This window comes from Acanthaster planci, linkage group LG01 (assembly GCF_054643075.1).
Source record: "Acanthaster planci isolate LZ-2023a linkage group LG01, COTS_SCS, whole genome shotgun sequence".
Classification (NCBI taxonomy): Eukaryota; Metazoa; Echinodermata; class Asteroidea; order Valvatida; family Acanthasteridae; genus Acanthaster; species Acanthaster planci.
The window spans coordinates 31,868,120-31,895,702 of NC_141777.1; the positions used below are offsets into that span (position 1 = coordinate 31,868,120).

Below are 27,583 nucleotides of genomic sequence, written 5' to 3' on the forward strand. Positions count from 1 at the left end.
CGCATGCGACGAATGCAGTGACGAACGCGTTGACCAAGGGTGCACCCTCGTATTTAGGCCAGAAATATGTCCGCCGAGATCATGAATAAAAGTTTTACCCTCAAAATATTCTATATTAGAGGGTCCTGAGAGCCATGGAACTGAGGAATTGAAGAAATATGAGACTGAACCTCTGGGCCGGACTCAAGGCTTCAAATTCTGAGCAATTTGGATGCAATCGGGTTTGTGTCGGAATTCTCCATTAATTCCATATGTTATTCCTATTTTTCCATCAGGTCAATTAATGTCAGACATTTTCTATTTCAGTGTCAGCTCCTGTGCCCAATTTATCTGAACTATACTTTGGCATGTATTATTCACTAGACTTTCTCTTCATGTTTAATTCATCACTTTACTTCTTCAGGTTACACATCAATGACCAGGGCCATGGCTTTCTGTACTTAGGAATTTGGATGTGCTACCTTGTCCTTTTGTATTGCAGTGGAGCTTTCTTTTGTAAAGACGTGTCACAGGTTGTGTGGATAAAGAAAATAAGGCTGGAGTTCTGTGGGCGATTTAAATGTGAACAGAGCACAACTGAGTATAAATGTGATGAACAGTGATAGACAGTAGAGAACTGAGAGATGCATCATGATGATGAGGTGTGTGGGCTGAGTTGATAGTCCCTATCCCAGTGCCGCGCGAGGTTTGTATTTTGGTTGCGCCATTTGCCACAGCCAGTAGCAGATTTGTCAGGCTGCTTATGAGGCAAAATTGGTTGTGAGGATCATCGTAGCGGCTGATTGACATTCCAAGATTAGAAAACTGAAGAAAACGTTTAAATTCAAGTTATTTTGTCATATATCAGTGCTTTTGGTTGTGACTGTCAAGAAACTGGATGGAGTGATATTTTGAACTTTAACAGCATCAACTAATTTGTTAAAGATGTGTTCGAAATCAACTTGATGCTAAATTACTGATCATAGTTGTTTGAGTTCTGACAAGTTTTCCTTGAAATGACTGTTCGAGATTGAGATACAATTTTTTGTTATTGTACCATACTGTTTGGCATTTTGGTGAATTATTCAATTAGATGGCCTTGAAGATCTGAGCTTGGCTCAAAGACTGGTTGAGTTCCGTTCCTCCTCACGCTCGATGGCTGGTTCTTGAATTCCAATGTAACCTTGGTCACAGCACACTGCAGTGAGGGTTCACATCTAAGTTGCGGAAGTGGTCCCGCAGATGTACCAGAGTCGATGACCAAGCTAGCAAGGGCAGATTCTTATAATCAAGGAGAGACGAACTGATATTACGTCGAACTGTATGTCAGATATTTTAATTTGAGAGCAGATGTACATGTAGTGATAATACTTGCGAATTTTGACTTAAAGATCTACTATTACATGTACATGCCTTGAACCTTTCAGGTTATTTAATCAACCTTGTTTTCTCTGGAGTTTATACTGACATTTGTTTAGAAGTTTTCTTTTGAGTACTTATTTTCCTCGGAGGAACTTTAATTGATAATTCTTTTACTTTGATGATACTGACACTTGTTGAGAAGTTTTCTTGCAAATACTTATTTTCCTGGGAGGAACTTTGATTGCTAATTCTTTTATTTTGAGGTAGTTTTCAGAGCTAAAAATTTACAGCATTATATTACAGAAATTGTAAACCATCAAGTGTATCTCTTTGATGCACTAGTTTGTGAATTTACTGTGAATTCAAAATTTGAATTCACTCATACCTGTACTTAACTGTAAATACTTGAATTGCAAAGGCTGATTTTCATGCGGGTATGAATAGACATTCATTTGATTAGTGTAATTTAATTCTGAGTTGTAGCTACACTCACTTGAAAGACATCTGACTGTAAATACGGAATGGTGTATATTTTGTATTATAGAATTGAGAAATGTTGTAAATAAATTCATATCAAATATTGTGAATAGTATAGATTGGGTGTGGTTACAATCATTTTTCTGGCCTGCATCCAGTCCTTCTGTTGCAATGGCCGTAAAGTGAGCACACTGTGACAGTTTGAAAGTGGCACTATTTAAGCCATTTTGCCGAGGGGTGGTTTTTCAAAATGTCTACTTTTCTGGACAGGGACATTTTCTGCATTTTAGGGGTGGTCTGCTTCTGGTGAAAATTTCTCAAAAATTCATTGGTCAACCCCCCGAAAATTGAAAGGAAAATGAAAGAGGACACGTGGAACATCACTTTTCTGTTCAGCCTGAACACCTGTGAGAGTTGTGAGTATTTTTAAAATGTTTGTGTAGTATGGGGATTTATCACTGCTGTCTATGGGAATTTATTTTTAGTGGTGCACCCCCAAGGCTACGTACCAGTACCACGGCTGCGAATTTTAGCGCATGCGCACAAACTAGGTGTAATGGGTGAACATACTTGGTAAAACGTCACGCAGCGAGCTTCCGGAACCCGCACGCAGCCCGCCTATGGGGATTTTACATTGGGCCGTCCTATCACTTTCAAAAATTTATGGAAGAGTAATTCCTAACTGAAATCACCCCATGAAACACTCATGTTAGAAGTAATTAGAATATTAGAACTAATATTTAGGAAAAGTCACTTGGAGATTGGTGAGAAACGAATTTCATCAACGACCTTTCACTTGCGGCGATATCGTACCTGGGTCTCCTTGTTCACATGCACGTTTGATTTCACTCCTGATTTCACTACGTGACAACGACATTGTAAAACTTTACAAAGATTTACCTACCTGTAACCGCTGGGTTCCTTTTTCCGTTGATTTGACGTATACGCAATTGTTGTCAGGTTAAGCAATAAATACTTTGAACGAAAGATTCGAATATATTTTTATCTAACCCTTGCTGACAACAACTGCACTTTGTCAACTCAACGGAATCTGGAAAACAGAAGGTAGGTAAAACTTTGCAACTTTTTTGTACAATCTCGTTTTCACTTAAGTACGGGCAACGGAGAACAAACGTGCATGAATAAGAAGACCTACATGTAGGTACGATACCGCCGGACGTGAAAGGTCGTTAATGAAATTCGTTTTTTTAAAAACATCTCCAGGTAACTTTTCCTAAATATTACTGGAGGAAGACAAAGGTAAAATTCAACATTAGTGTTTCATGGGTTGGTTTCGGTGAGGAATTATTTTTTCAAAAATTATCGAACGTGATAAGGCGGCACAATGTAAAATCCCTATAGGCCCTACAGATAGGCCGGCGGACCGCGCGAGGGTTCCGGAAGCTTGCTGCGTGCTCTACAACGTACACGCAACAGTAACCGCTGAGCAAGCAAACTTGGTTTAGATATGAGTACATAGGTTGTTTGCTTTTAGAAACAGAACTAAGTAGGTACACGGCAGGGTGTATATTCTTATCGAAAATAATAGTTAAGGAGCTATGTAAATTTGAATTAATGAATGTGTTGAATGAATTATTGGTCTTAGCTAATGGAGTTTAGAATCTGACTTAGAAATGATTGCATAAATCCGATTACATATATTTTGTGGTGCCGAAGTACACCAGTACACAGATTTATGTTGTAGGTTGACTGTTGGTGCCATTTAATTATTACAATTTATTGGTTAGTTATAAGTTGAGTTTCAATGGGGTATTCAGTTGCCGCTGAGCAAGCAATATTAGGAACCTCCGGCTGGCGGCAACTCCGACCGACTCAGTCTGCTTCGGTACCTAGGGCCGGGGGGGTAGCATTACCAGCGGAGCGGGAACTCACTGCGATGTCAGCGCCGAATAAGTAATAACTCGTTAAGTAAATTCCGGTCAGGGACCGACAGAGTTATTCTTACCCGAGTGCTGCAAGTACCTGTATATTTCAGTCCGAACTTCTAGTCAGAGCGGGCGGAGTAAATTAAGAACTACCAGTCAGGGACTGCATGGCGGAGTAAATGGAGGAACTACCAGTCATGCCAGTCTGGACTGGCGGAGTAGGCCTAAATGGAGTAACTATCAGTCGGGGACTGGTGGAGTAACATGAATAACTACCAAGTACCAGTCTGGGAAAAGAAGAGTAAACCGGGTAACTTCCAGCATTTAGCCGGAGTAACTGAGACGGTGAGCCGAGGGGAGTATTAATTGTAACACTGGACCAGCCTACTAGGTTGGACGCTGTACTGGGTAGAAGAATAAATAAAGAATAAATCTCTGAGTGTATATCAGAGAGGTGTGTGTTAATTCGCCCGCCTCTGTCCATGTCCTCGTTTGTTGGCTGGTTGTATAATGCAACCGAACGGATCGGGGAAAATAAATTTACTGTAACGCAGCATTTATGGTCGAGCTCGGGCGCCGGGTTCTTGACACGGGTTTCTTGTTCTCGCGCTCGAACGGTGGGAACACGACTCAAGAACACTGTTCTCGGAAGAGGATCACACACCACCTCCTCGTCAGGGTTTTACAGGAACACACGGAAAAACTCGTGAGATTTTGTTTTTTTTTAACTGCTGCAAAAATAGAGAGATGGTTTACAAAGTGGGAGACAATAGGAAGTTTTGCAAAATTAACATTATTTTTCACAACACAGAGGTGAATGTTTTAGTTCAGCAAGGTGACGGCGGAAATGCAGAAGCGCCCTCTACCCCATCGCACCGGCCGCCACGCTGCACACCATCAATTACACCGAAACCGCGTATCGGTGATAATATAACTTCAAAGGGTTATTAGTTTATACCAAGTCAAGCTGGAAAGTTACGTCATTTCTCTGTTGTAAGTGAAAATGAGGACATGACACTGGATGATGACTTGAATCACAAAGAATGGAATAAAATATGAAGATACAGTGGTTTTCCTTTATATTTAAAAGGGTTCTGCAAACATTCCACGCATATTAGCAAGAATACTGTGGTCGTGCAAAATTGTTTCAGACCTGAACAAGCCACTATTTCATTTCAACAAACAGGCTAATTCAGAAAAATATGCTGCAAAATTTGAGGAAATTCTGACAGAATCCAGAAAGGTCTTTCACTGTACTCCCTACTTGTTCCGTTCTCCAGCTATGTTTACTTCCCAAATAAAACAAATTAAAAAAGCATCCCAACCTAAAAACCGACAAACCAACATGCTTCTGTAAATTCTTTCTTGCATGTAAGCCAAGTAGCATTCACAATGCCAAAAAAAAGTTTTTGATCTTTTGAAAAAAACAACAACAACAGAAAAAGAGGTCACAGTGTAGCGTCCAACACAGATCTTTAATTTGGTTTTTATACATACACTGCAACTGCATGTGCTCACAATCAAACCATTTACTGCATTTCTAAAGATGATTTATTCAGGCTTTCCTAATCTCACAAATTAAAACTACACAATTTAAACCAGTAATATTTGACCTACAATTCAACCGAACCCTAAAAAGAATGGGAAGCATGTAGGGCGGATCCAGAGCCAATTTTGGTTGGGTTTTTGTAGAGGGGGGAGGAGACAAAATTGATTTAGGGGGAGGGTCAAAATTTAAATTATTTCTGGTAACTGTTTATGGTCTTTCTGTGGGTTGAGGCTACAAATTGGTGGTTTTTACATACATTGTACTTTTGGAAGAATGGGAAAAGAAATGGACCAAAAACAATTGCCAAAACAATTGCCATTGCATATACTTTGCTATTAATTTCCTTTTTTGGGGGTGGAGGCATGGCCTCTGATGCCTCCCCCCTGGATCTGCCCTTGGTAGCATAAGCAAGTACATATATGTTGCAGCAAATGGAATGTTAAAGTGTTTGGGGTTTGAGGAGACACCCCTTCCCCCGTTTGTTCCCAGCTAGTTTCTGCCAAGTTGTATTTTCTGCTCCACATATCTGGGCCTGGATTTTGCCTGAACTGACAATGAAATGTGAGAGGTGGCCGAGTTTAAAACATGTCGTGATACATACATCTATGCAACAATTCCTCTTGACTTTTGATACCAATCTTGATGATAAGCAAAATCCTCCTTACGGGTAAAAAAAAGACTGGATCCACAGGATACCACAGCTAGTTTTTTATAAGCCGAGTCAGAAACCACAAATAGTGACCTATGAAAGACACAAGTTCAAGGCTTCTTTGACTATTATTACTGTTATGTCATATTTTCTTAAGATGCCAAGACATTGCTGTAGAATAATATTTGCTACAGTAACCTAGCATGGCATGCGATTACAGAGTACCAAGCAATGCTAGCCTCCAACAAACTGGATCCACAAGAAAATTTTAATTTTTTAAGGGCCAATATTGCTTTTTCCGGGAGTCTAAAAATGTAAATTTTTAAATTTAACCCATTATGGCCTTTCTGAGGGGTGAAGCTATATTTTGATTTTTAACATGCTATTGGGAGGTAAATAAAAATAATTTTTCCCCCCTCATTTTACAAAAAAACAAAAACATATATTCTGACCCTCCTTTTTTTTTGGGGGGGGGAATGGACCCCCCTGGATCTGCCCTTGCCTCCAAGCACTAGTCAGACCCTGTGCTTGCATACGCATCTAAAAGAGCCTAGGAAGTGAGAGGGCACACAAACAGATCACCCATCACTGAGAGTATACACTGACATATTGTGTCTTCAAGTCCTCTGTGTGACAGTCATGGAAAAAAAATCATCCCGGGTCTAGATGTCCTCCGGCACAAATGTGGTTGAACTATCATAAATACTAGCTGGATCCATCAGCCAAATGGGGCATATTGAAGGCGTAAAGAGGTAGGTCTCATTTGTAGGGTGTTCATTCGCTCACATCACTGATGCAGGCAACCGTACCTGTGCTCTCCAGCCCGTCGAAAAAGAAGAAATTATTGTGAGGTATGTCACGGCAAGAGGCAGCCTGTCAGGTGTTGGGATCAAGAAAAAAAAACAGAGGGTTGAGTCTTAGCTTCAAGTTGCAGAACATATTGCATTATAAGTTCTGCATTTCATCTTTCACAGGGCACCTCAATATCAACAAATGTAAAAACTGCCTTGTTTTTTTTTGTTAAGGCTTTTTGTTTGTCTACAAATTATAATAATGCTGGAAACAGAGTAGCATCATGTGGGAAATACCTCTTTGGTGAGTTGAAGTTCAGAAAAGAACCAGTAGACTCAAAAGTTTGGGAGGGGGGTATTATGCTCTGCTTACTAACAGGAGACCACCATTCAAAGGAACACATCAAAAGTTATATTTTCAAATGTACTGAAAGTCCTATACTTGGAATGCCAGTAAGGGCTACTAAAGGTACAGTGCCACATTTGCAGCTGTGGATAACGAAACTGACAAAATTACTGCTGAAAAGTGTGCTGGTTTAAACAGGAAATAATTCTGTCAGACATGCTGTCATTTTGAAGGAAGCAATGATTATGAAAGAAGGCCATTTCCAATTATGCGTCCCAAGATGCATTTTGGAAATTGCCCGTAGTTTGTTTTTAATTCAGCGAGTTACGCACAAGCATTGACATCATGGACATGTATGTGGTTCCTGGTTAAATCCAGAAATTAGGGGTCCATTTTTTTAATCATGTCCCTGTCACATCTGACGTATGATTTGGTAAGTTCAGAACAGATTTTTCTAATTTTCAAGAGTGAAAACTTAATGCAAATAACCTGCCAGACAAATAGCAATAGTTTGAAATCAATTCCAGTAATATTTCCATGTCAAATAACAAAGGTCTGATGTAAAAGGGACAGAAAATGTCACACTTTCACACCCCTAATTTCTAAAATTACCCTCCTACATATAAAATTGTTCATTCATTGTACGACATTGCGCAGCTGCACGAGAGGGTCTCAGATGCTGAATTAGGGCACAATTCCAAACATGACTCGGCAATTTTTGATTTGAAAGTGAGATCCTCCAATGTTTGCTCGTCTCGGAAATACACAGCATTCACTGAGCCAATCCTTCATAACATTAGTTGTAAAGCACCCTTCTTTACATTTTGAGCACTTTTGTTGCCTCAAACATAATGCACAATTGATGGACTTACCATCAAAGTGAACCATAAGTATGTTCAACATGAATAGACATAAGTGAGACAGAAAACTGGTAGCCTTTATCCTGACTGAACTATTTTGGGAGGTTGATTCTACCAGAACTGAACAACTGGCGCAACAAAGTTTAATCCATGAAATCATGTTGAACAAATCAAAGTGGAGTACCTTGATAACTTCTTGACCAAGAACACCTCCCACGACGGCACACACCGGACTGAGCTCTGCTGCACAATGACTGCAAGATGTTGAACACAATATGAACATGATCGTAAGCACAAACAGCCCCGAGGTAAAATGCTGAATACAGATTTTATTCGTCCACACAATGGCAAACCACACATTGATAGCGTTTGTCTTGGGATTTAAAGATGTTGTTCAGGGAATTGGCGGGAACTGCATTATTCCAAACTAGACATCACCCTCATTCCATTTGCTGCCTTTCATCTTACCTCCCAAAGTGTGGAGGAAATCACCCAAAATATTTTATGTTGAAAAATTGTTTCGAGGGAGACCATCGGGAAATGATGGAAGACTCAAGTTTCGAAGATTTCAGATGTTTTATGATTTTTATTGCTTTTGCCAGACAAATTTATAAAAATGAAACTATTCTTAAATAATATATAGTTCATTTCCAAGTATACCTAAAATGAACATATTACCAGGAAACTAGAGGGAGTGCTTCTGGGGCCATGGCCTGGCCACTCTAAATGTCCATTCTGAGCAACTGCACAACGATCAAGGAACAAACAAGACACACTACTGTATACTGTACAGTATTTCCAACAAGAGCCTTGTTGATAGAGAAATTATACTTGATTTTACTTACTGAAACACTCACCATCTCGCTCAGATTGAGAACATTGCGTATCATATGGATTTAACTCTTGAGACTGGTAACAAGTTAAGTTAGTTTCCCGATGATAAAAGAGCAACACACTAGTATTGGCAGTCTAACCTGGCAAAGTCGTCACTGACAAAGTCCGCTTTGACTCCAACTTCATCGAGCACCTCATCTCTCAGTCTCAGCAGCTCAGTCTTGTCGTTCTCCAGATTATCAGGACTGGGATTCCTTCCAAATTCCTCTTGAAATTTCCACAGTGCTGCAGAAAAAATGAGGAGATGAGGATGTTGAATGCAGGAAAAGCCATGAAAATCCCATTTTACCTTCTAATGGGCCAAGAAATGTTTCTAGAAGTACAAGTTCTTGAAAATGCTAATATAATATAGCGGCATTCTAAGTGTTCTATCTTTTGTGAGATAAATGTTAACATTTGCCAATTCCGTTTCATTGTTTTAGTGATCAGTTGTTCCAACATGCTTCCAGAGAGAAATATGGATAGCGACAGGTATTTTTACCGTGCCATCAGATTGTACAATTATTACGAAACATATCAGGTGACTAAGTACTTTTAAATTGAGAAAATTTTTCTTTTAGTATTCTTGAAGATAAACATGTCGGCTGTTCAATCATAACAAAATCTTTCAACCATTGTTAGCAATAGATTTGAAAGAAGTCAGTGAAATAACTATACCACGATGCCTTTAATCACTCCAATTTTCTTATTTTAAACAACTGCTGACCGGGTGTGGTTTGGACTGTTAATTTTCTGAGCCATTTTTTTTCAGTCACCAAGAAAGTCTGTCACACTGAATGGATTCATGAACTGCATTCGGTGAGAAGGTGCCGTTTCCTTACCCCGCACTACAAAGTAAACTTTGGGCATGTACTTCAACTGTTTGGAGGTCAACTGGGTCCAGTCTTTCTGCAGCGAGTCGCCAAGCCGGCAAAAGTTGAGCGTTCTCTTGACATAGGAGGTCTCCTTGTGAAATGCTTGCTTCTTGGACTGTGGTTGGTCATTTTTATCAGTCACGGGATCTTTCTTAAAGTGAATCTTTTCCCTGGCAATCAAATGGGGTGAAAGCAACAACACTTCATTTGTCAAAGTTGCTGTTCCTGACGAATGTTGCCAAGAGCAATGCTGTGGACACTATAACATAAAGCTGCTCTTTCCAAATAAGGAACTCTCATACTTACATTTAAAAACAGAAAAGGGAAAACAATACTTCTCACTTTAAAATATTGCTAACCCCAAAGAAACTGAGAAATGTGAAGTCCATGCAAATACAGTCTAAAGATCAGTTGGACAGTTCCAACTGAAAATCCATCCTCCATCAAAATGGACCCAGAGTACATTGTCTGAGTGTTCTCTGCTGTTTTCCTTCATCTGCCCTGAGTAACACGTCAACCTTCTTCATACTTTACCTTCACCGGACCGTCGCTTTGATTTGTACAGATCAGGCGATCTTTTCACTTATATTTTGGGCAAATTTTGACTCCGGTTTCTGGTCACGGGCTTGGCCCAAAAGTGGTGTGGTGACGCAGCTTTTTTTCCCCTCTTTTTTTTCCTTAAAAGTGATGTACATGCACATACTCAAATACTTAAGAGCGCATGGCCTTGTTACTATGAGAAGTGTAGATTAACAACTTTGAATTAATAAAAAGACCATAAAGTATGACGAGAGGCAATGGTTTCATTCATCTCACTCAAACAAGAGGCTTCTATTCTTGGCAAGATTGAGCTTGTTAAAATACAGCAGCACTCACAACCATGGAAAACTCATATGTGAAAAATAAATGTTCAGCTCCAGTTTCAGGTTTTAAATGAAATTCTCACAAGGTGACATTCTTTGCACAACTGTTCTCAATTTCACCATTAACTCATAAGGAGTTCCACAAGTAATTCAACATTTAAAGTGCGCCATGTCCTGGCACACGTCCAGTTCAAAATGACACAAATTTCACGCACTAGTCTATAATTGATAATTAGTGAACCCCATGTGATAGTGTTTCAGCCAACTACCGGTAGGATAAAGAACCAGCAAGAGGTGTGTTACAGTCAATGTGGGGAGTTGGTTGGTCTGGTGACTGGCGACAAGTTTATGTCTGGTACGTGTCAGCACATACACGTACTGTCACTAAAGTTTTGGCTGTGCCATTCCAATCTGAGAGCCCTTGGTGACCCCCCTTTGGGTCATTTCACCTCACTTGTGGTACTGGGGACCCGTGTGGGAAATTACACCAGAAACTTGGGTCGTAACTTGGTTGATTAATTCTTTTTATTTATCTACTGACTGATAATATTGGGATTAGTTTGTGCAAAGCCAGACCTAAAAGTTATACAAAGGGAGTATAACCGGAACAACAGAACAGCTAATGTGATTAGACAGACAGGCTGGCCCAGTAATGTTAGAACACGAGGCCTTTTTGCCATTAGCACCTGAATTACAGCAGAGCTTGAGTGACTTGTTGCCTTAGACCCTACTGGCCAGAGCTACATTGACAGCTACATTGTCGCATAGAATGAACAGTGTAATTATTACACATCGAGGCATCCGTGTCTGGGAAGTCTTTCTTCTGCAAAGAAGATTGGGAGACATCACAGCATTGAAACAAAATAATCACATGTACAGATCAACCCACGAGTCCTGACTAATTCCTCATCCCAAATCACTTGGGGACCGCACCTTGGCCCTGACCCAAAGGTGGGACGAGGGGTGGCCTTTCACACCAATATTAGTTTCTGTCAGTGCTGGAGGTTGACAAATTTACAAGTTAAATTTGAAAAAAATCTGGTACACTGAGTTCTTTTAATTCACATGAACGTAATTCAAATCCTCCACACTAAAAACACTGTTACCATACCTTGTGATTCAGGTAAAGCTTTTGCTTTAAGCACACAAGGGACACCTTTCACCAATACCCTGTTTTCAATGGGTAACAAGGGCACAAAGGAACCAGTCCATTCCAGAGATGGTGGTCGCTATGTAAAAGCTTTCCCTGAGTCATGAGGTATAGCAACAGTGTCTTTAGTCAGGGGAATTCAAATGGCTATGTTTATATGCAATCAGATAAATCCGTGTACCAGATATTATTCAAATTTAACACACAAAAGGCTTATTAGTTCCTTCTTTGTTGCCAACTCTCACCTTTCAATGCCTCAAAAAGCAAACACCTGCACCAATCATCAAACATTCCCTACACATACATGTACACGTGTGTGTAGGGATGCCGGGAGCACCTAGCACCCACACATTATGCAGGTTTCTGCACATTTAGATTCAAAATGCACATTTGAGTATGTATATGAAAACCTGTGCCAACATGTCAACAGCTGTCTTAACAGTACTGTTTACTATTACTTTACGGAATCTACAAAGCTATATACATGTGCAAAGTAAGCAACGCACCAATATACAAAAAACTATGTACGTGCAACTTCATCTTTGCCTTAAACCCAAACCCTCCCCTTCTAACTTCTGCGTACTCATCAGCTGCACTTACTCCACAAAGTCGTGCTCATTGAGGTCGGAAAACATGTAGCCATAGAACCCGTATGTGTCGCCCGCAAAGAACTTGACCCCGATGTCGTGGCATATTCTGTTCACCCGCTCGAGGGTCTTGTAGGAACAGCAGGTGAGACACACTATATCAAACTGTCGAAAGTACTCCTCGTTCTTGTCGCTGATGTCAGACTCGTCTGCCGTTACACATACATTTGGGTTCAACTCTTGTGTGTTGGCAACTGATGCAACGGCTCGCTGAAATCAGAAGGGACAAAATAGGCTTAGCTTGTGTTAAAGTGTACAGCTAGCTTCTGGGTAAGGTTTCAGATGGGGGGGGGTGGGCATCTCTGGGCACCCTGAAGGTAACTTTGGACACCCTACTTTCTGAAACACATAAACAAATGCATGCTAATAAGAACACAGCCTAAGAAAACTCATTTTTCAATTCAATCTGGACACTGGCGGGCCAACACCCTGCCAATTTTTTTCCAACCCTGCATACACATCTACCTCAAAACACATTTTCCACATTTCAGGGTTTATTACTTCATTTATTTAACAATGTGAATCTGCCAAAACTTCCATTTATCAGTTTAGAACTAAAAATAAATTTCTCACAGTTGCTTCAATCAAGAAGTTTCAAGATTTAACACATGTACATAGGAAAATAAACAAATAGGGAAACATTACTCAGAATACAAGTTATACAACTCGTTTCGCACATTTTTCCCAATGTCATCTCTAGAGACGAGGAACTGTGAGCAGGCATCCAGTTTACTGACGCAACAATGGTCCAGAAGTGTGATGGATTTCAGCCCAGCGAGCACCACGTTCTTGCACACTTCAGCCCCTAACCCACCTAAGCCGGCAAGGAGGAAGCGTGTTGCTCTCAATCTATGAGAAATGGACAAAGACAAAAAAATTGAAGTCCAGACTCTGCTTGTCAGCATTAAAAAAATAAACCCACATTGCAAAAAAGTGTCTTGGTAATGTACAGTGTCTTCAACTTTTCATAAATGTATCTCTTATAGCCAAGCCTTTTTCTGTTGAAACTTTCACAAGCTCAACACATTATAAAAGAACATAATTTTTTCCACAAGACGATATTAACATCTTTCCCAACCCAGTTCAATTTTGATAGACAAAGACTAAAAAAACAGCTACTTTTTGTCCTCAAATCAGGAGGGTCATACCCACGAGACTCTTTGGTGATTGGCTAGTTGGACAGTTCAAGATTTATCTCATAAAATTAAAAACATAGAACAATGACCATGAGCTACCTAAATGTAAGATGCATTTCTAAAATTGTGAATTTCATGCGTAAAATGTATGTATGTCGGAAAGGAGTTACAGATGAAAATTTCAGAGGAGCAGTTTAGCTGGAGTTCCTTCCATACGTCAGGTCATGTCAAATAGTTTGATAGTTCTTGGTAGATGTACCGGGACTTGGTAGAAATTCCTACTGATTCCTTTAGAAGAGTGGAAACTAATTTGATTTAGAGGTTATCAACGTGTAGTTGTCTACATCATCATCATCATCAGCCGAGATCTGTCCACTACTGGCGAAAGCCTCAGCATGCCGATGCCAATTTGCTCTGTCTCTAGCTGCTGTTTGCCAGTGAACAGTGCCCCAATATCTGTCTACAGTCATCTCGCCACCTCACTCACTGTCTGCCTCCGTTCCTTTACATCATCATCTGCCATCCATACATATACAAGTAGGTCTCTATGATGTTATGATTGACCTCCATCTGTTGTCTTTTCTCCTATAAAGGTGTCCTGCCCATCGCCACTTACTGAGTTTAATGATTTCCAAAATGCCCTTTCTGTCTTTACAGTATACATGTATGTAATGCCAAGCATACTCCTCTCCATGGTATGTTGTGCTGCAGCTACATGTATTTTCTTTTCCAGTTTGGTTGCCAATGCCCAGGATTCTGCTCCATAGCTCATTGATGGAATTATGCACTGTTCAAACTCCTTCCTTTTCAGGCATAATGGAATATCTCCTCTCACGATGTTACTCAACTTTCCACATTGGCACCAACCCAAATTAATCCTTCTTTGAACTTCTTGATCCTTTTCATTCAGACTAAATCTTTGTCCCAGTTAGATGTATATATCGACTTCTGAAATGTTTCCATTAATTAAGACAGGTTTTTTGGCTCTAGTGTGTTACTCATTGTCTTTGTTTTCATCATGTTCATTTTCAGTCTACGTAATTTGCTGGCATGTGCATGGTCTTGGAGCATTTCTTTTGTTTCACTTAGTCTCTCTCCAATAACAACAATACCGTCTGCAAATCTCAGATGGTTAATAAATTCTCCATTGAAGTTAATTCCTTTCTTCCCAATTCAGTGAACGGAACATGCTCTCTACATAGGCTGTAAACAGCTATGGTGAGATGGTATCGCCTTGTTGGACGCCATGCTTCGTTTTAATCGTTTTGCTTTTTCTATGAAGAGTGACTATAAAGTAGTAGTGCAGTTGGCATGAATATCCTCAAGCAGTTCAAGATATCAGTATTCTATTCCCTGTTGTTTTAATGCCTCCAATACTGAGTGTGTTTCAACTGAGTCAAAGGCTTTCTCATAGTTGACGAAAGCCATGCACAGAGGTTCATTGTATTCCTGCCATTTCTCTTTGAGCTGGCTTAACGTGGTCGTTAGTTGAGTAACCGCATCTGAAACCTGCTTGTTGATTGTTGTCAGTTGGTTGCTGTCAAGTATATTTTTCATTCTGTTGGTCAAAATTCTGGTCAAAAGTTTGTAGATATCTGAAAGCAAACTAATAGTTCTTGGGGTCTTTCTTATGTCCTGTCTTGTAAAGTATGATCATGTTTGCCTCCTTCTATTTAGCTGGAACTTTTCGTTTCTGGATGCAAGCAGTAAATAACTTCCCTAATTCTTCTGTGATGACGTCCTGCCCCCTTCCTTTAGAGTATCAATTAGAATTCTGTCTGATCCTGGAGCTTTCCCTCTCTTCCTGTGTTGAGGTGCATGCTTGACCTCCCAACTTGTAACATCTGCTATTCTTCTGCCCCCCTTCTTATACAATTCAACTGTTTGTTCACTATGGTAGAGTTCTTCATAAAACTCCTCTATTCTCTGAATAATTCCGTGTACGTCTTGCCCTCCTTGTCCAATAACGCTGTAACCTTCTGTTTCCCTGTTGAAAGTGTCTGTCTAGCCCTCTTCAGGCTCCGGTTATTCTCTATAGTCTCTAATCTGATGGGTGTTGTATTTTCTGATATCTTGTCTAATTTTCTTTCTGTTTTACATTGATTTCAGTGGTTATCACGTTGTACATGTAGTTGCCTTCATGTACATAAATGCAATTAGCAACCTAGAGTAGGGCATAGTTTACCCCATAAATAGTGAATATACTGGTGCAATTTCAGCTCATAAAATCAAGCGGATGTTTAGTTATGCCCCTGGATATCCAGGATGAATTTTTTCGAAAGAAAAATCCGTATGAATTGGAACAGGGCCCAGTACACGATGGAGGAGTATATAGCCCTGTTTACAGGTCTACTTACATGTAGCTGGCCCCTAACCGTTAACATAACTATTTCGGTCGGAATGATGTCACTACGGACTTTAAGTTTTAACACGCAGCAAAGGGGCAAATTTACCCTTTGTGCTAAACAGCTATGTATAACTTCAGAAGTTCCCAGATGTCCGACCGCAAGAAAAGGCCTGCATAAAATTTACATACAATCTGCTGACAGTCTGCAGTGCAGTCTGTATGCCATGTAGGCCCTATGCTGTATGCAGAAATGATTTTGTTTACCTCATTCAATCATGTCAATGCAAATTTTACCTTTTTTGCGCTTCCAAACCCCACAGACGAATCTGTCGATCATACAACGCTGCCTCATCTTCTGTGATTACTGGTGACTCTTTTTCCGTCAAATCAGTCATTTTACAAATCTCCACTTATTCACAAATGGTACACCATGGAGGGTACACTTACAACTTAAACCGTTTCGCCAACTTCTTCTCAACTCATGCATTGTGTGTTTTTTTTTGTGCCACTTCTTATTTATCTACTTCATATGATACATAAAATAGTCGTCGGAAAATGCATGATGGGAAGGAAGCTGTTTTTCAACTTTGTTGAAGGTTTCCATTGGCCAATTCTGTGAAAGACGAAAGCAATAGCCCAATGGTAGGCTTTATTATAAACGTCTCGGTGTGTTGAAGTCGGGCAAAAATTTTGTCTCGTTCCAAGTGTTAGCAGTTCTTTAATTTACATACATGGGAGTTTGTCCTGGGCACAGACTATTTATCAACATGGTTCTTCTCGACAATGACACGGTACATTTAAGCACATTTACCTTAATTTCTCTCTATGAAAGATGTTTAAATTAATCAATTCATAACATTTAGATTATTTGTAACTTCAACCGTATTATTTTGTTTCAGTTTTTGACGGAACTGACGCGACTTTTCCAGAAAACGAGAACTTCTGGGTCGATCAATATCACAATGAAACAGTGTAAGTTGAGTGCGCCGCCAACGTCACTTTGTAACTCTTTCAGTTTCACTCACGGAGCTGAGGGGTCCAGGGGGGTGGATTTCAAGTCGTTTTTACGAGGCCTTTAGTTACATATTTTAAATTTTAGTTTGATCGGACCTTGCTTGTGCTAACTGGTTTGCTGTGTAACTCGCTTGTCTGGGCTAAACTGTCAAGGGTATTTTAGTTGGCCATTATCTGGTCCGAATAACTTAGAGGTGGACCCTACAAAATATAAATTGCCTTTTTTTAACATTTGGAAATTGGACATGATTGGGTAATAGTAGGGTCTAAGTACCTTTCATATACTTTTGCTTCCATTAATTCATTTCACGCAAAATGGCTCAAACCCCAGATAAATCCTTCGAATTCACCTCTAAAACTGTTCTTAAAATTTCTAATGCACCTGTCTATGGATTAAGTGAGAATCAGAGATTCCAATAATAATTATATGGTTTACGCACATATTGGTAGAAAAGAGAAATTTCCCCTTCATAGCAGACACAGTCTTGTCAACGAGCTCAGAGACACCATCTTTTCTCAAATAGCAACGTGAACTATGTGTTGATGTCCTGTTCGTTGATGATGTCACGGCGCGCCCCCCTAGCAGACCGTCCATACAGAGAAAGCATGCTATGTTGGCACTGTGCACCAATGAATGTTCCCTGAGCGCCACGATGTACAGTTTCGATGTGATCACAGTTACCGGTACCGGACATTGCGGTGCTCAGGAATCAGTCACTGGCACACATTTTCCGACACTGCATGCTTTTTGTGAATGGTCCGCTAAGCCAGCGTGCCATGAACAAGATAGCAACATTGAGCTCGACCACAAGACAATTTCCGGTTTGAAGGGGAAATTTCTCTTTTCTTCCCAACTTTGAGTAAACCCTACCACCATTATTGGAATCCGCGATTCTCACTCGGTCCATATCCGGCTGCATTAGATAGTTTAAGGACCATTTTGGAGGTGAATTCAGAGGATTTTTATTCGGGGTACGAGCTATGTTGAGTTAAATGAATTAACCCTCTTTCTGTTTTAACCGTCAAAAACAGTCAAACGTGCTTTCCACTTGATTTCGCCCAGTACACAGACACATGATGATTTTGACTGATGTGACAACTGTGTCAAGAATGCATCTTAGCATTGGAGGGTTAATGGAAGCAAAAGCCTGTGGAAGGTACTTGGCCCCTACTACCGCCCGACCATGTCTAAATGAGTGTAGGAGTGTATCGTGCATGCAAGCTATCGTGCCGGAAAGACAAAAAAAATCATGTTTACTCAATTTGTGTTGATCCAATATTCATGTAATACTGAAAACATTACATGTACCAGGCATTTTGATGTGAATTTTAACAGGAGGGTGAATTATTTTTCATGAGCCCACTGGGCAACCAAGGAACCATGATTAGATAGCCCAGAGCAGCTCTTGCTACAATTTGCATGCCAGGCTAGAACTACTTTGGCATGCAGTCACTCTGCTGTATCCTGCAACTAAATTTTAACGAAAAACAACACTTGATATACAGTGCTTAAAACCTTGAATGTTGCCGAGATTAAAACAAACATGAAAACTGCAAAAGACTAAATACCTGTTAGTTATTTATGGCACATCATGTTTTTTGGCTTAACAAGGGCATGCTGCACAAATTACAGAATTAAGCCCATCCATGTGCATTGAAGAAGCTTTTCAGGTTTTACAGCAGCACTGGAACCAGTCAAAAAATGTGAATATATAGTACCCAATTGGGTAGTATCCTTCAGAATTTGCATGTGCACAAGTATCGAACACTAGTGGATAAGCTGATGGGTGAACCCACATAACCAGGATTGATAGCCAGAAATAGGTGTACTATACATTAAACTTTTGCACCTTTAGTTCAATGTGGATGAGGTAGCAAAGTCTAATTCATGAAATATTAAATATTAATTCTCCCCTGCCAATTTTGTTTGATTTTGAGTGACTTCAACCTAAAATAAATTTTTGAGGCACTGGTGAGTGACAAACATACTGGTCCCATATTATCAGTCCGCTGTTGTTTACAGTTCTGAGTTTGAGCATGCACACATTTATAACTTCAACCAAACAATAATTACATAGTAAACAACATTGGACGGACCCCTGTGGGATGTCTATCTTTTCAACCACCAAGCGTGTCACAGTCTCCCATTGACATAATGTGAGTTCCAAAGGCTTCTGAAATTATGGAGGACTGTTAGGGTTAACGAACAAGCCTGTACTATTTGTTCTCATTTCACAATTACACTCTTATTTTCAGATTATGGACAGACAAAGCCTCAACCCAGACACACAAAGAGGACATTGATTTCTGAACATTCAGAACACAAATGTCTCTTCCGTGCCACCAATGGCAAGAAGAAACTCAGCACAGTGGTAGGGAACAGTGTCTGATTTTTTTAAAAAATTCAGTAAAACTGAAGATTTGAATGTGTAGGTAAATAAATTTATCAGAATTACAAGAATGATTACATAATAATGCTGATGGTATGGGCATAGGAAAAGTGTTGTGGGCCTTGTCAGAAAGTTTAAACCATTTATGGTATATTTCCACTCTACAAAGGTGCATTGGCACATGCTGGTATTTGGTCATGACTTTAACACTATCATAATCCTTTTTTTTCTCTACAGATTAGTTCAAAAGATGTCACAAAATTCCAAATGGTGAGTCGATGAGTATGTTGTCACATCAGTTAAACAAAGACAGTCACATACCAAACATCTGCTAGGGATTAACACTTCTCTTTGAATCCCAACTAGTTATTTCTGATTTGACCTTCTGTTGTTGACCAAACCTCTGCGGCACTTGCCACTTTAGGGATTCTGTTATATTAGAGTGAGATTTCAATACCTGATTCTTCTGAGAACCGCACAACTCTTCAGAAAGATTGCTGCTTTCTCAAAACCTGTTTCATCCAGTTGTATTTGTTATACACCACTTTGTAATGTTGTTCTGTTGTGAACAGATTGATGTTTGCTTTGATGTACGGGTAGGCAGAGACATCAAGAATGTTTTTTCTTTACTCCCTTGAATTTACCCAGAAACATACCCCAAGAGATTTACATTGACACCCATGATGTACATGCATGCACTGCGTAATGTTACTCTGTGCACACAGTGTAAAATATGCTAAAATCATGGCAAAACCTTCTGGAGCTTTGTTTGATCAGAGACCTTTATGTCTGACATGTCAAATATGTAATTAGAACTGGTAATGGTTTAGATGTAGTTGCTAGGGTTGCACTGGAGGGACCATGTCGACCTAAGAAATAGACCAGCCCACTAATAAATTCTAATTTATGTGTGCATGGGCGTAAATAGCAAGTGGAGCCTACAAGCTTGAGCAGCCAATTGAAAATGTACAGGGCACGAATTTCACCGATTTTTTTTTCAGCTTTAGCACTTTTTTCACTCTTGTCATCGGAAAACCTCTAAAATCATAATGGATCTCACATCAGGCAAGATATTCGTGCATTGTTACTCCCATTCATTTTGCATTGTGCCGTATTGATTTGTTAGGTAAAATATGCAAGGCAATTCCAGTGCACCATGTTGATTGAACTTTTCATTGGAGAGTCCTACGTACATATCAATATTGCATTTTGCCCTTCAATTCGTCAATTGTTTTTAGGATGGCAACAGTTTATATTTTCTGCTTTTTCATTTGCCTTTTCCTTAAAACATCGGAAAAATTATTCTTAAGCATGAGTGTCTCTTTCAACATTAGTACAGATTTCCAAGCCTGGGGTATAACATATCAAAAAACGTGGCCTCCTCCCATAAGCCTATTTTTGGTATAGAACTCAGCACCTCAGTAGTCTGAGTACTTGACCGACCGTTAGCTTCATTTTCGGTTAATGATAATTATGACACACTTTGCTATTGGGGACACCCATGTTTGTTGATGTTTGATACCCATTATATGTCATGTGACTTACTGGGCTCATCTGGTCTATTGAAAACAGGAAAGAAGAAACTTAAGTAGGTTCACCACTTTCGGTTCACAGCACTTGTTCCCTTTTTTTCTGGGGAAATGATAAGATCCACACTCCACACTGTAATGTGAATTTCCGTAAAACCAATCCTAATCCTTCCTGGCAAATGAAAGCCTACTAATTTATAAATGTAGTTTCTGGCGAAAAATGCTGGAGTTTGCTAGCGAGTAGATTTAGTAGTACGTGGTGATCCAGTTCAGAGTACATTAGTGACTAATTACTTGGCGGGCGAGTCTGTTTTGGAACCTGGTCTTGATCGTGGGACGGCTGTTGTGTATTTGCGATATTGCGAAGTGCTCTCTTGTCACCAGAATTTGGACTGAGAATTCATGCATCCCTCACTTTGCAATCTATGCCCGGCAAGATAAGGAACAGAGGGATACCCCTCTAAATGTCCAAACCTAATTAGACACTCTGGACTGTTGTCTGAAAAGAATTCCTGACCAACACAAAGGTGAAGGGGGGGGGTTTCTCTCCGTCCGATATCTTGCTTCAGATGTAGGCTTTCCGGGTTTACATGCTTTGACATTGTGCACATTTCTATGTGCGTTTTGCGCGTTACTTAAATTTGGCAAGCTCAGCTGTTCGCACGTGTACCAGCCTGAAAATGGTGTCACAAGACGTCCACATGACTATTGGGAATGCGAAACAGTGAACCATGCGTAATACTAGGTAATGGGAACAGCTAACCAGGTCAACTAAATCTGCACCTGTATTTCATTCGATTTTTACATGAAGAGTCGCCATTCAAAACAAAGATGTTAACAAATCGGTCATTGCTGGCGAAGCGCCAGGTACGGTAACGGTTGAAAGCTGATGAAGTATTCTGGAGGAGGCGTGTTGCCAGATTTGTATTTTCCAGGCACAAATCAGAACTCTCAACCAAGTTAGGTTCATTTACAAAATGAGGCTATGAAGACACAAGCAAGATAATAGTCGATATGGGAATATTGTAACTAGAGAATAAATACATGTACGTGTTTGGCCGGTCTAAAACGTTAAGACCGGGTCAGGATAGTGGATAAGGTCCCGAGACAGCCCGAGCATTCCGTGCTGAGCCCGAATATTTCTTTCTTTCATCATCTGTTTCCACGAACTGTTTTCACCGCCCCGATTGTCATTTGCGCCCGAGTGTCCCAAGTTTTCCCATAAAATCTCTTGTCCGTTGCATTCTGCCCCTACCGTGTCAGGGATCTCATTTTCCATTCTTGTCAGTTTACTGAGTGTTGCAAAAGTGTATGACCAAGGGAGTAGGCCTAAGCATGCGTGCGCTTGGCCGGTTGGGAGAATGGATGGTGATATTGCCCGAGCCGAAGGGGAGAGACATTATCAGCGTCCCTTTTCCTGAGCCGAACGTTTTTACAGATCGGCAAAGCACATATTTATTTTCCTTCATAAATACCTTTTGAATCACCAGTCAAAACAAGTTTTTAATTAGAAGTATCCAACGATTTTGTTCACCATTGTTTACTTCATTTTTTCGAACACTGCTCCAGCCAAGTTTTGTATGTGCCTCTCCCAACTGGTCGTTAACAATTTTGTTAAGCCCGGGTTCCATAATCTGGAAACGTCGATATTATCGACGTCAGAAACGCCGAGGGTAACGCAATCAAGACCCAAACGGCAACGCAGACATTTGGAAACATGCCAAACGGAGGTGTCGCCGACAACGCAGACAAACGCAAACCAGCCCCTGACGGATCGGCAAAATTGAGCCAGGTTCAACTTTGCCGACTGTCTACGTCAAGTGGCCGTGGTATCCCCATATAAAACATGCATGCTAGTATGATTGATGTGCAACGATGTCCCTCTCGCTTTTCTCCTTAATTACACCCTTAAGATCCACTAAATAGCTGACCATCAACGAAATGCATGAAACTGGAGTACAGGTTTGGCATTAAGACGAGGCACAGTCAATCTAAAAGGGTATTTTCCGCAAAAATCAAGGAGTTTCGGACGCCATTTTGACCATTTGTGGGCACCGTCTCTTCCGTTCGTCTCTGCTTCTTCACGTCTTGCAGACCATCTGCGTTGCAAACGACTACATGCATATGGAAATCAGGCTTTATGGAGATGGCGCGTACTGCGTGAAGTGGGGTACAGCCAGCCGGTGCTTGATCATACTTTTATGACTGGCCACATGACAGGCTGTCGACCAATAAGATTGGCCAAACTGTCTTAAATAAGGCCTTTGTACATGTACACTAGTGTCTGATCTCGGGTACGGCTCTATGCAACGACAAGCAGTTTACTTTAAAAAAAAAGCATATATTCTTTACTTAGTGGCATATGTGAGGGTATATATTTTCTTTCCAAACTGCAAGTTTTATAGCCTTCAGTGTACATGTAAAGAAACATGTTCAAAATCAATCAGCGAAATTTGATTGCATGTGTTTGGGAATGTACCGACTTTCTTGTGGTTTTAGAATGGAATTTGTCCAATCGATTGATGACGGCGTCACATCTAAACATCTGTTGAAGTATTGACTTATCTTGTTTTTCTGAAGTGGCTGTCGCCATGGATATCACGATGTCAGTTTGCGATAATTTTCTCTCGCTGCTGTATTGATCGGACTAAGCTACGTACATCAGCAATATTAAGCAGGTTTTTGCGATCAATTAGTTTGCTGCGTTTCTGTTTATGCCCCGTGCCGTGTCTTTTATCCCCCTCTGTACCAAAGTTTGCAATCTGATATCTGGACTGCAAAATTTGGTCCTTATTTGTAGAACAGGTAGTTACATCATTTGAAGCAAAGTGAGATTATGTGGAACGCAGTTTTAAAATGTTTAACATTTTTGGAGGTTGGTGATCGAAGGTTTGCTGTGCGTGGGGTATACATTTGTAATGAGTGAATTGTTCTTATATATAGCTTATAAATTTCGTCATGACTTCATGTGATTAGGCATCGTGTTGGGAGGTTTTTCCCGCCAAACAAGGATAATCAAAAGGCACTTTATTAAGGACACGATTTGACCTATTGTGGCGCATGGAGGGGTCCACTGCGATCTTAATCGGCAATTAAAGTTTACTGAAACTATTTTCATAGTAATATACATGTCATTGAACCGTGTATAGTTACCGATATTTATGCGACACACTGTGGTCCATGGATTTCCTCATGCACTGTCCCCAACCGATATTTTTTCGCTTGCAGTGGTTCCCATTTTATGGAAGTGTTAGTGCCGAAACGTGCGTAGGGTCCAGTCCCAACAGCTTCAATCGAGAAATAGAAAATGATACTCGTAATGAGAGTACGTGGGAATGCACAGGATGGGCAGATTCTGCCGTCGTGAGGTTCATTTTGTTCTGACCTTGAGTGCAAAGTCAATTGTGTAGGCTTTTTGCGCATATTTTCATTTACTACAATTAATTGGCCTCAACAGACTGTAAACAAAGTGAAGCTTTCTCATTGTAACCACCTGGACTAAGATATGCCATCTGCCCTAACCTTTTGCCAATTGTTACAGAAACTGCCTTGTAGGCCTACTGTGATACTCGGGAGTTATTGTCGTGTTGTTATGTTTCAACTATTTATTATTATTTTTTTGCATTAAGGTTATACTGATTTATCCTTCACAAGGTCAGAGAACAGTTCAGTTTCCCGCTCAGAATGATCTCCTAGGTTCTGCCGAATGACGACCGCCGGTAGTAGCAGGATGAAAGATGACAAGGGAAATCTTTTGTCAAAGTTTATGCAAACGCAGTTTGTGGTTATTTGTCATTAACTTGTTACAGGACTTGACTGCGCGAGGCATGGGGGACCCGAGGGAGCAGGATTCAAAATGTCCTTACCAGATCTCGTTTGGCTTCTTTTGCTTCTTTGACAGGCCTACGCCAATGTCTTGAAGGCAAACATGGACAATCTCAAGAAGAGAGGGAAGCGAGATGCCAAAACCAAGACAAAGACCAATAAGGCCACATGATGCAAGCTGATAACTGGAGGCTGTACTCCTATTACCAGAAACGCTGCAACTGTCGTCCATTCTTCTCTTGACGGAAAGTGGGCATTCATGGCTCTTTCCAAAACCTATTCCCATCCAACGGTTTAACTCAATTAAGTTATAAAATGCATTTAAATAAACCCCCATTGCTTTGTATTTGTTTGTAAAAGGTTAGTAACTTTTCGTTCTTTGGCAGTCAGTTTTAATTTCCATATTTCCTTTTGAATTCACATACAACGGTCGTCCTGTCAAGTAAAAGCACGCTGAGAACTGACAGCACTTTAGAGGTGTGCAGTTAGAAACTGTGGATTACGCGTGTGTGTAAAATGCACGCAAGGAGATAAGAGGGGCTAACGTGGGTATAGCTGTGCCTGTTAATCGAGAGATAGAAATACCTCACGTTCTTTCTTTGAATTTCTGTTGTTTCTTGGGTTAAGTTGTAGGTTGGGTTGAGTTGGACAAGTTTGGAGGGCAAGAGCAAGATTTCGTGGGTGTGGTGGTAGTTGGCATTTAAACGTAGAGATGATTATTCGTGTTGCTCATATCTGTTTGACGTCCGTAATTTATTATCTCAAATATATCTGCACATGAAAAAAGAAACTTCCAGTCACACAATATTTTATTTTGTTCGCACGAGCGTTCGATTCAAAATTGTCCGTCTGTATTTTACCATTGCAAATATTTGGGTATGGTAGGAAATTTCCAGTCACTCGATCTCTTTTTGTTACCATGAGAGTTTGGCGAAAACTTAGTGAAATACATCCACAATTATTGCTTTACTTCAAACTACATGTATAACAGCCGTGTCTGCTTGTGACGTTAATTATCTTTATTTTAATGGGTAGTACGTAACCTGCCATCTTTATCGTTACCTGATGCAGAGAGAGTGCATATTTTGTAAATAAGACACTGAACCGTGTAAAATGAAATACAAATCCTCTCAAAGGCATTTGGGATCTTGGCGTATTTCTCGGATTTATTGTCGTTCGTATAAGTTTACATGTTTGTTTTGTGGGTTTGATCATAGTCTACTTTTTAAGCTGACTTGCAACCACCACCAATTTTATTCCTACATCCAGAGCTAAACAAATTTTAGAGGAAATCGGTATGAGGAGCGAAAGATGTGAATGCTCGATAATGGAAGTTTCGAGTTAATGCCGTGACTGGACAAAATGGCTCTGAAAATCTCGTTAATGACTATTTTCATGACACTGCTATCGTCCCCAACAAGAAACGAAGTACATGTAGTATACATTCAAAATTCCACCATTGCTGTCTTCAAAATATTCGATTTCTTCAAATTCATTGGCATTACTGAAAGGGAAGGGAATACAGGAGTACCAAGGCCCAGTAGTACCAATGGGAATTTTTGTTTTCGAAATTCGTTTTTACGCTGATTCTCAAATATGCCTATTCCAGAAATCATTTTAAAGATCTGCTTCATCAACAACGAATGTAAAACATGGCAAACCATCCTACCAAAAGTTTGATTTGTTTTCATCTCATTTTACCAGGAACAATTTTTTACAAAGTTCATTTTCACGATATATTTTCTCCAGTTCGTTCTTTCGGCATCTGTTTTTAGAAACATTGTCTTTATGAGATACATCTTTGCAAGTTAATTTTCAAGAGAGATATATTTAAAGTTATAAGTTTGAATTTGCATCTCAAAACACTTCCCCATAAAACTCATAAAAAAGAACTTCAAAAAATTTGTCTCCTAAAAATGAACTTGAAAAAATACATTTCGTAAAACCGATTGCATAGATCTGAAAGAAAGAACTGGAGAAAAATGTCTCGAACAAATGAACTGGAAAAATGTATCTTGTAAAGTTGGAGAAAAATCCCTCTAAATCGGACTTCGAAAAAGTATACTCGATGGCACCACAGGGTTTTCACTCAATAGGTATGATTTTGAAGGGGAAAAAAGTTGAGCTGAAAACCTGAATAACGTACATGAAGTAGTAAAAATAACTTATTTGGGATGAAATTTTAAAAGAGCTTAATCTGTACCTTGCGATGTTACTCCGTAATGAAGCTTGTTCATATAACCAAACGTAAAAGCGAAGCGAACTGGCGGCCCATTGCAAAGTCGCAAAGTACTTTATTTATGGATGGGACTGATAAGAATATGTTTTTTGGAGATGGATTCAACCATCTATAGGCTTGTGTGATTCAAACTCCCGCCTTCCAAGCGTCGCTTTTGAAGCAGGCCATTTTTACTTTCCACTAACATCGCCATCTGGAAAAGGAGATAAAAACATCATTGAGCACACAATGGAAATTACCTACTGCGCGTGTGGGAAGAGTTCCACCCCCCCACAAAACGGGTAACAATCATCCGCCAGGGCGTTGACAAGGAATTTCCTTCCCTAGCTAACAATGAAAGAACCTTTTGGAAGCGAAACTAAATTCCTTTCACTGTACATCACGCGAATGGCAGTTTGCTAAGGCCACATTAATTTGGTAAACTAGGAGAGAGGCCAATTTAGAATAATCACACCTCATCAGAAAGATCTCATCTTTTCCTAATGTTAAAAGGGCAATGTAATGTTACTGTTTCTCAAGGTGCCACGGACTAAGCGCACTAATTGTATGCGTCTCTGTCCTTTCTGGCTTACTCACCGATCTGCTGGTTGATTTCCTTCAAACCGCTGTGCCAGACAGTCATCATGCAGTACCCTCCTTTCATCGTACTGCACAAGTACTGGTTACACCCGTCCATTTGGCAATCGGCCGTGCTGGAGCACTTCATGTTTTGCCGCCCTTCGCATCTCTTGTTTTCCATTATCTGCGCTACGGATAGAATGGAGACTCCATGTATCGCACAAATCTGCAAGTGAAA

General features: G+C 40.1%; 2 protein-coding genes and 2 long non-coding RNA genes across 6 annotated transcripts in view; 2 read left to right on the forward strand and 2 right to left on the reverse strand.

The window, feature by feature from the left end:
• Positions 1 to 25,692, forward strand: srp14 (signal recognition particle 14). Of its 3 annotated transcripts, XM_087134620.1 has the most exons (6): positions 1 to 221; positions 16,690 to 16,762; positions 19,061 to 19,176; positions 19,432 to 19,464; positions 19,767 to 19,807; positions 24,625 to 25,692. In XM_087134620.1, exons 1-6 carry the CDS (start codon positions 159 to 161, stop codon positions 24,641 to 24,643), a joined length of 345 nt encoding a protein of 114 aa, XP_086990746.1. In that variant the 5' UTR covers positions 1 to 158; the 3' UTR covers positions 24,644 to 25,692. The 3 variants fall into 3 exon arrangements, with proteins under 3 accessions (XP_086990746.1, XP_086990738.1, XP_022085994.2); XM_087134612.1 differs by lacking the exon at positions 19,767 to 19,807 and having other exon boundaries at positions 13 to 221; XM_022230302.2 differs by lacking the exons at positions 1 to 221; positions 19,767 to 19,807 and adding an exon at positions 16,483 to 16,581.
• On the forward strand, positions 228 to 1,933 carry LOC147800666 (uncharacterized). The gene is made up of 2 exons (XR_015424787.1): positions 228 to 685; positions 1,073 to 1,933. It is a non-coding gene; the product is annotated as an uncharacterized LOC147800666 (long non-coding RNA).
• Positions 4,478 to 16,293, reverse strand: LOC110976742 (SUMO-activating enzyme subunit 1-like). The gene is made up of 7 exons (XM_022230301.2): positions 16,085 to 16,293; positions 12,985 to 13,156; positions 12,261 to 12,517; positions 9,615 to 9,817; positions 8,874 to 9,018; positions 8,084 to 8,153; positions 4,478 to 6,775 (listed from the first exon to the last, which is right to left on the reverse strand). The coding sequence occupies exons 1-7, from the start codon at positions 16,183 to 16,185 to the stop codon at positions 6,677 to 6,679; spliced, it is 1,047 nt and encodes a 348-aa protein (XP_022085993.1). The 5' UTR covers positions 16,186 to 16,293; the 3' UTR covers positions 4,478 to 6,676.
• LOC147800667 (uncharacterized) overlaps positions 25,688 to 27,583 on the reverse strand; it is an 8,299-nt gene continuing 6,403 nt past the window's right edge. The window contains exons 2-3 of the long non-coding RNA XR_015424786.1: positions 27,364 to 27,571; positions 25,688 to 26,980 (exon numbers count right to left, since the gene is read on the reverse strand). This is a non-coding gene — a long non-coding RNA (uncharacterized LOC147800667). The remainder of the gene's footprint in view (positions 26,981 to 27,363; positions 27,572 to 27,583) is intronic.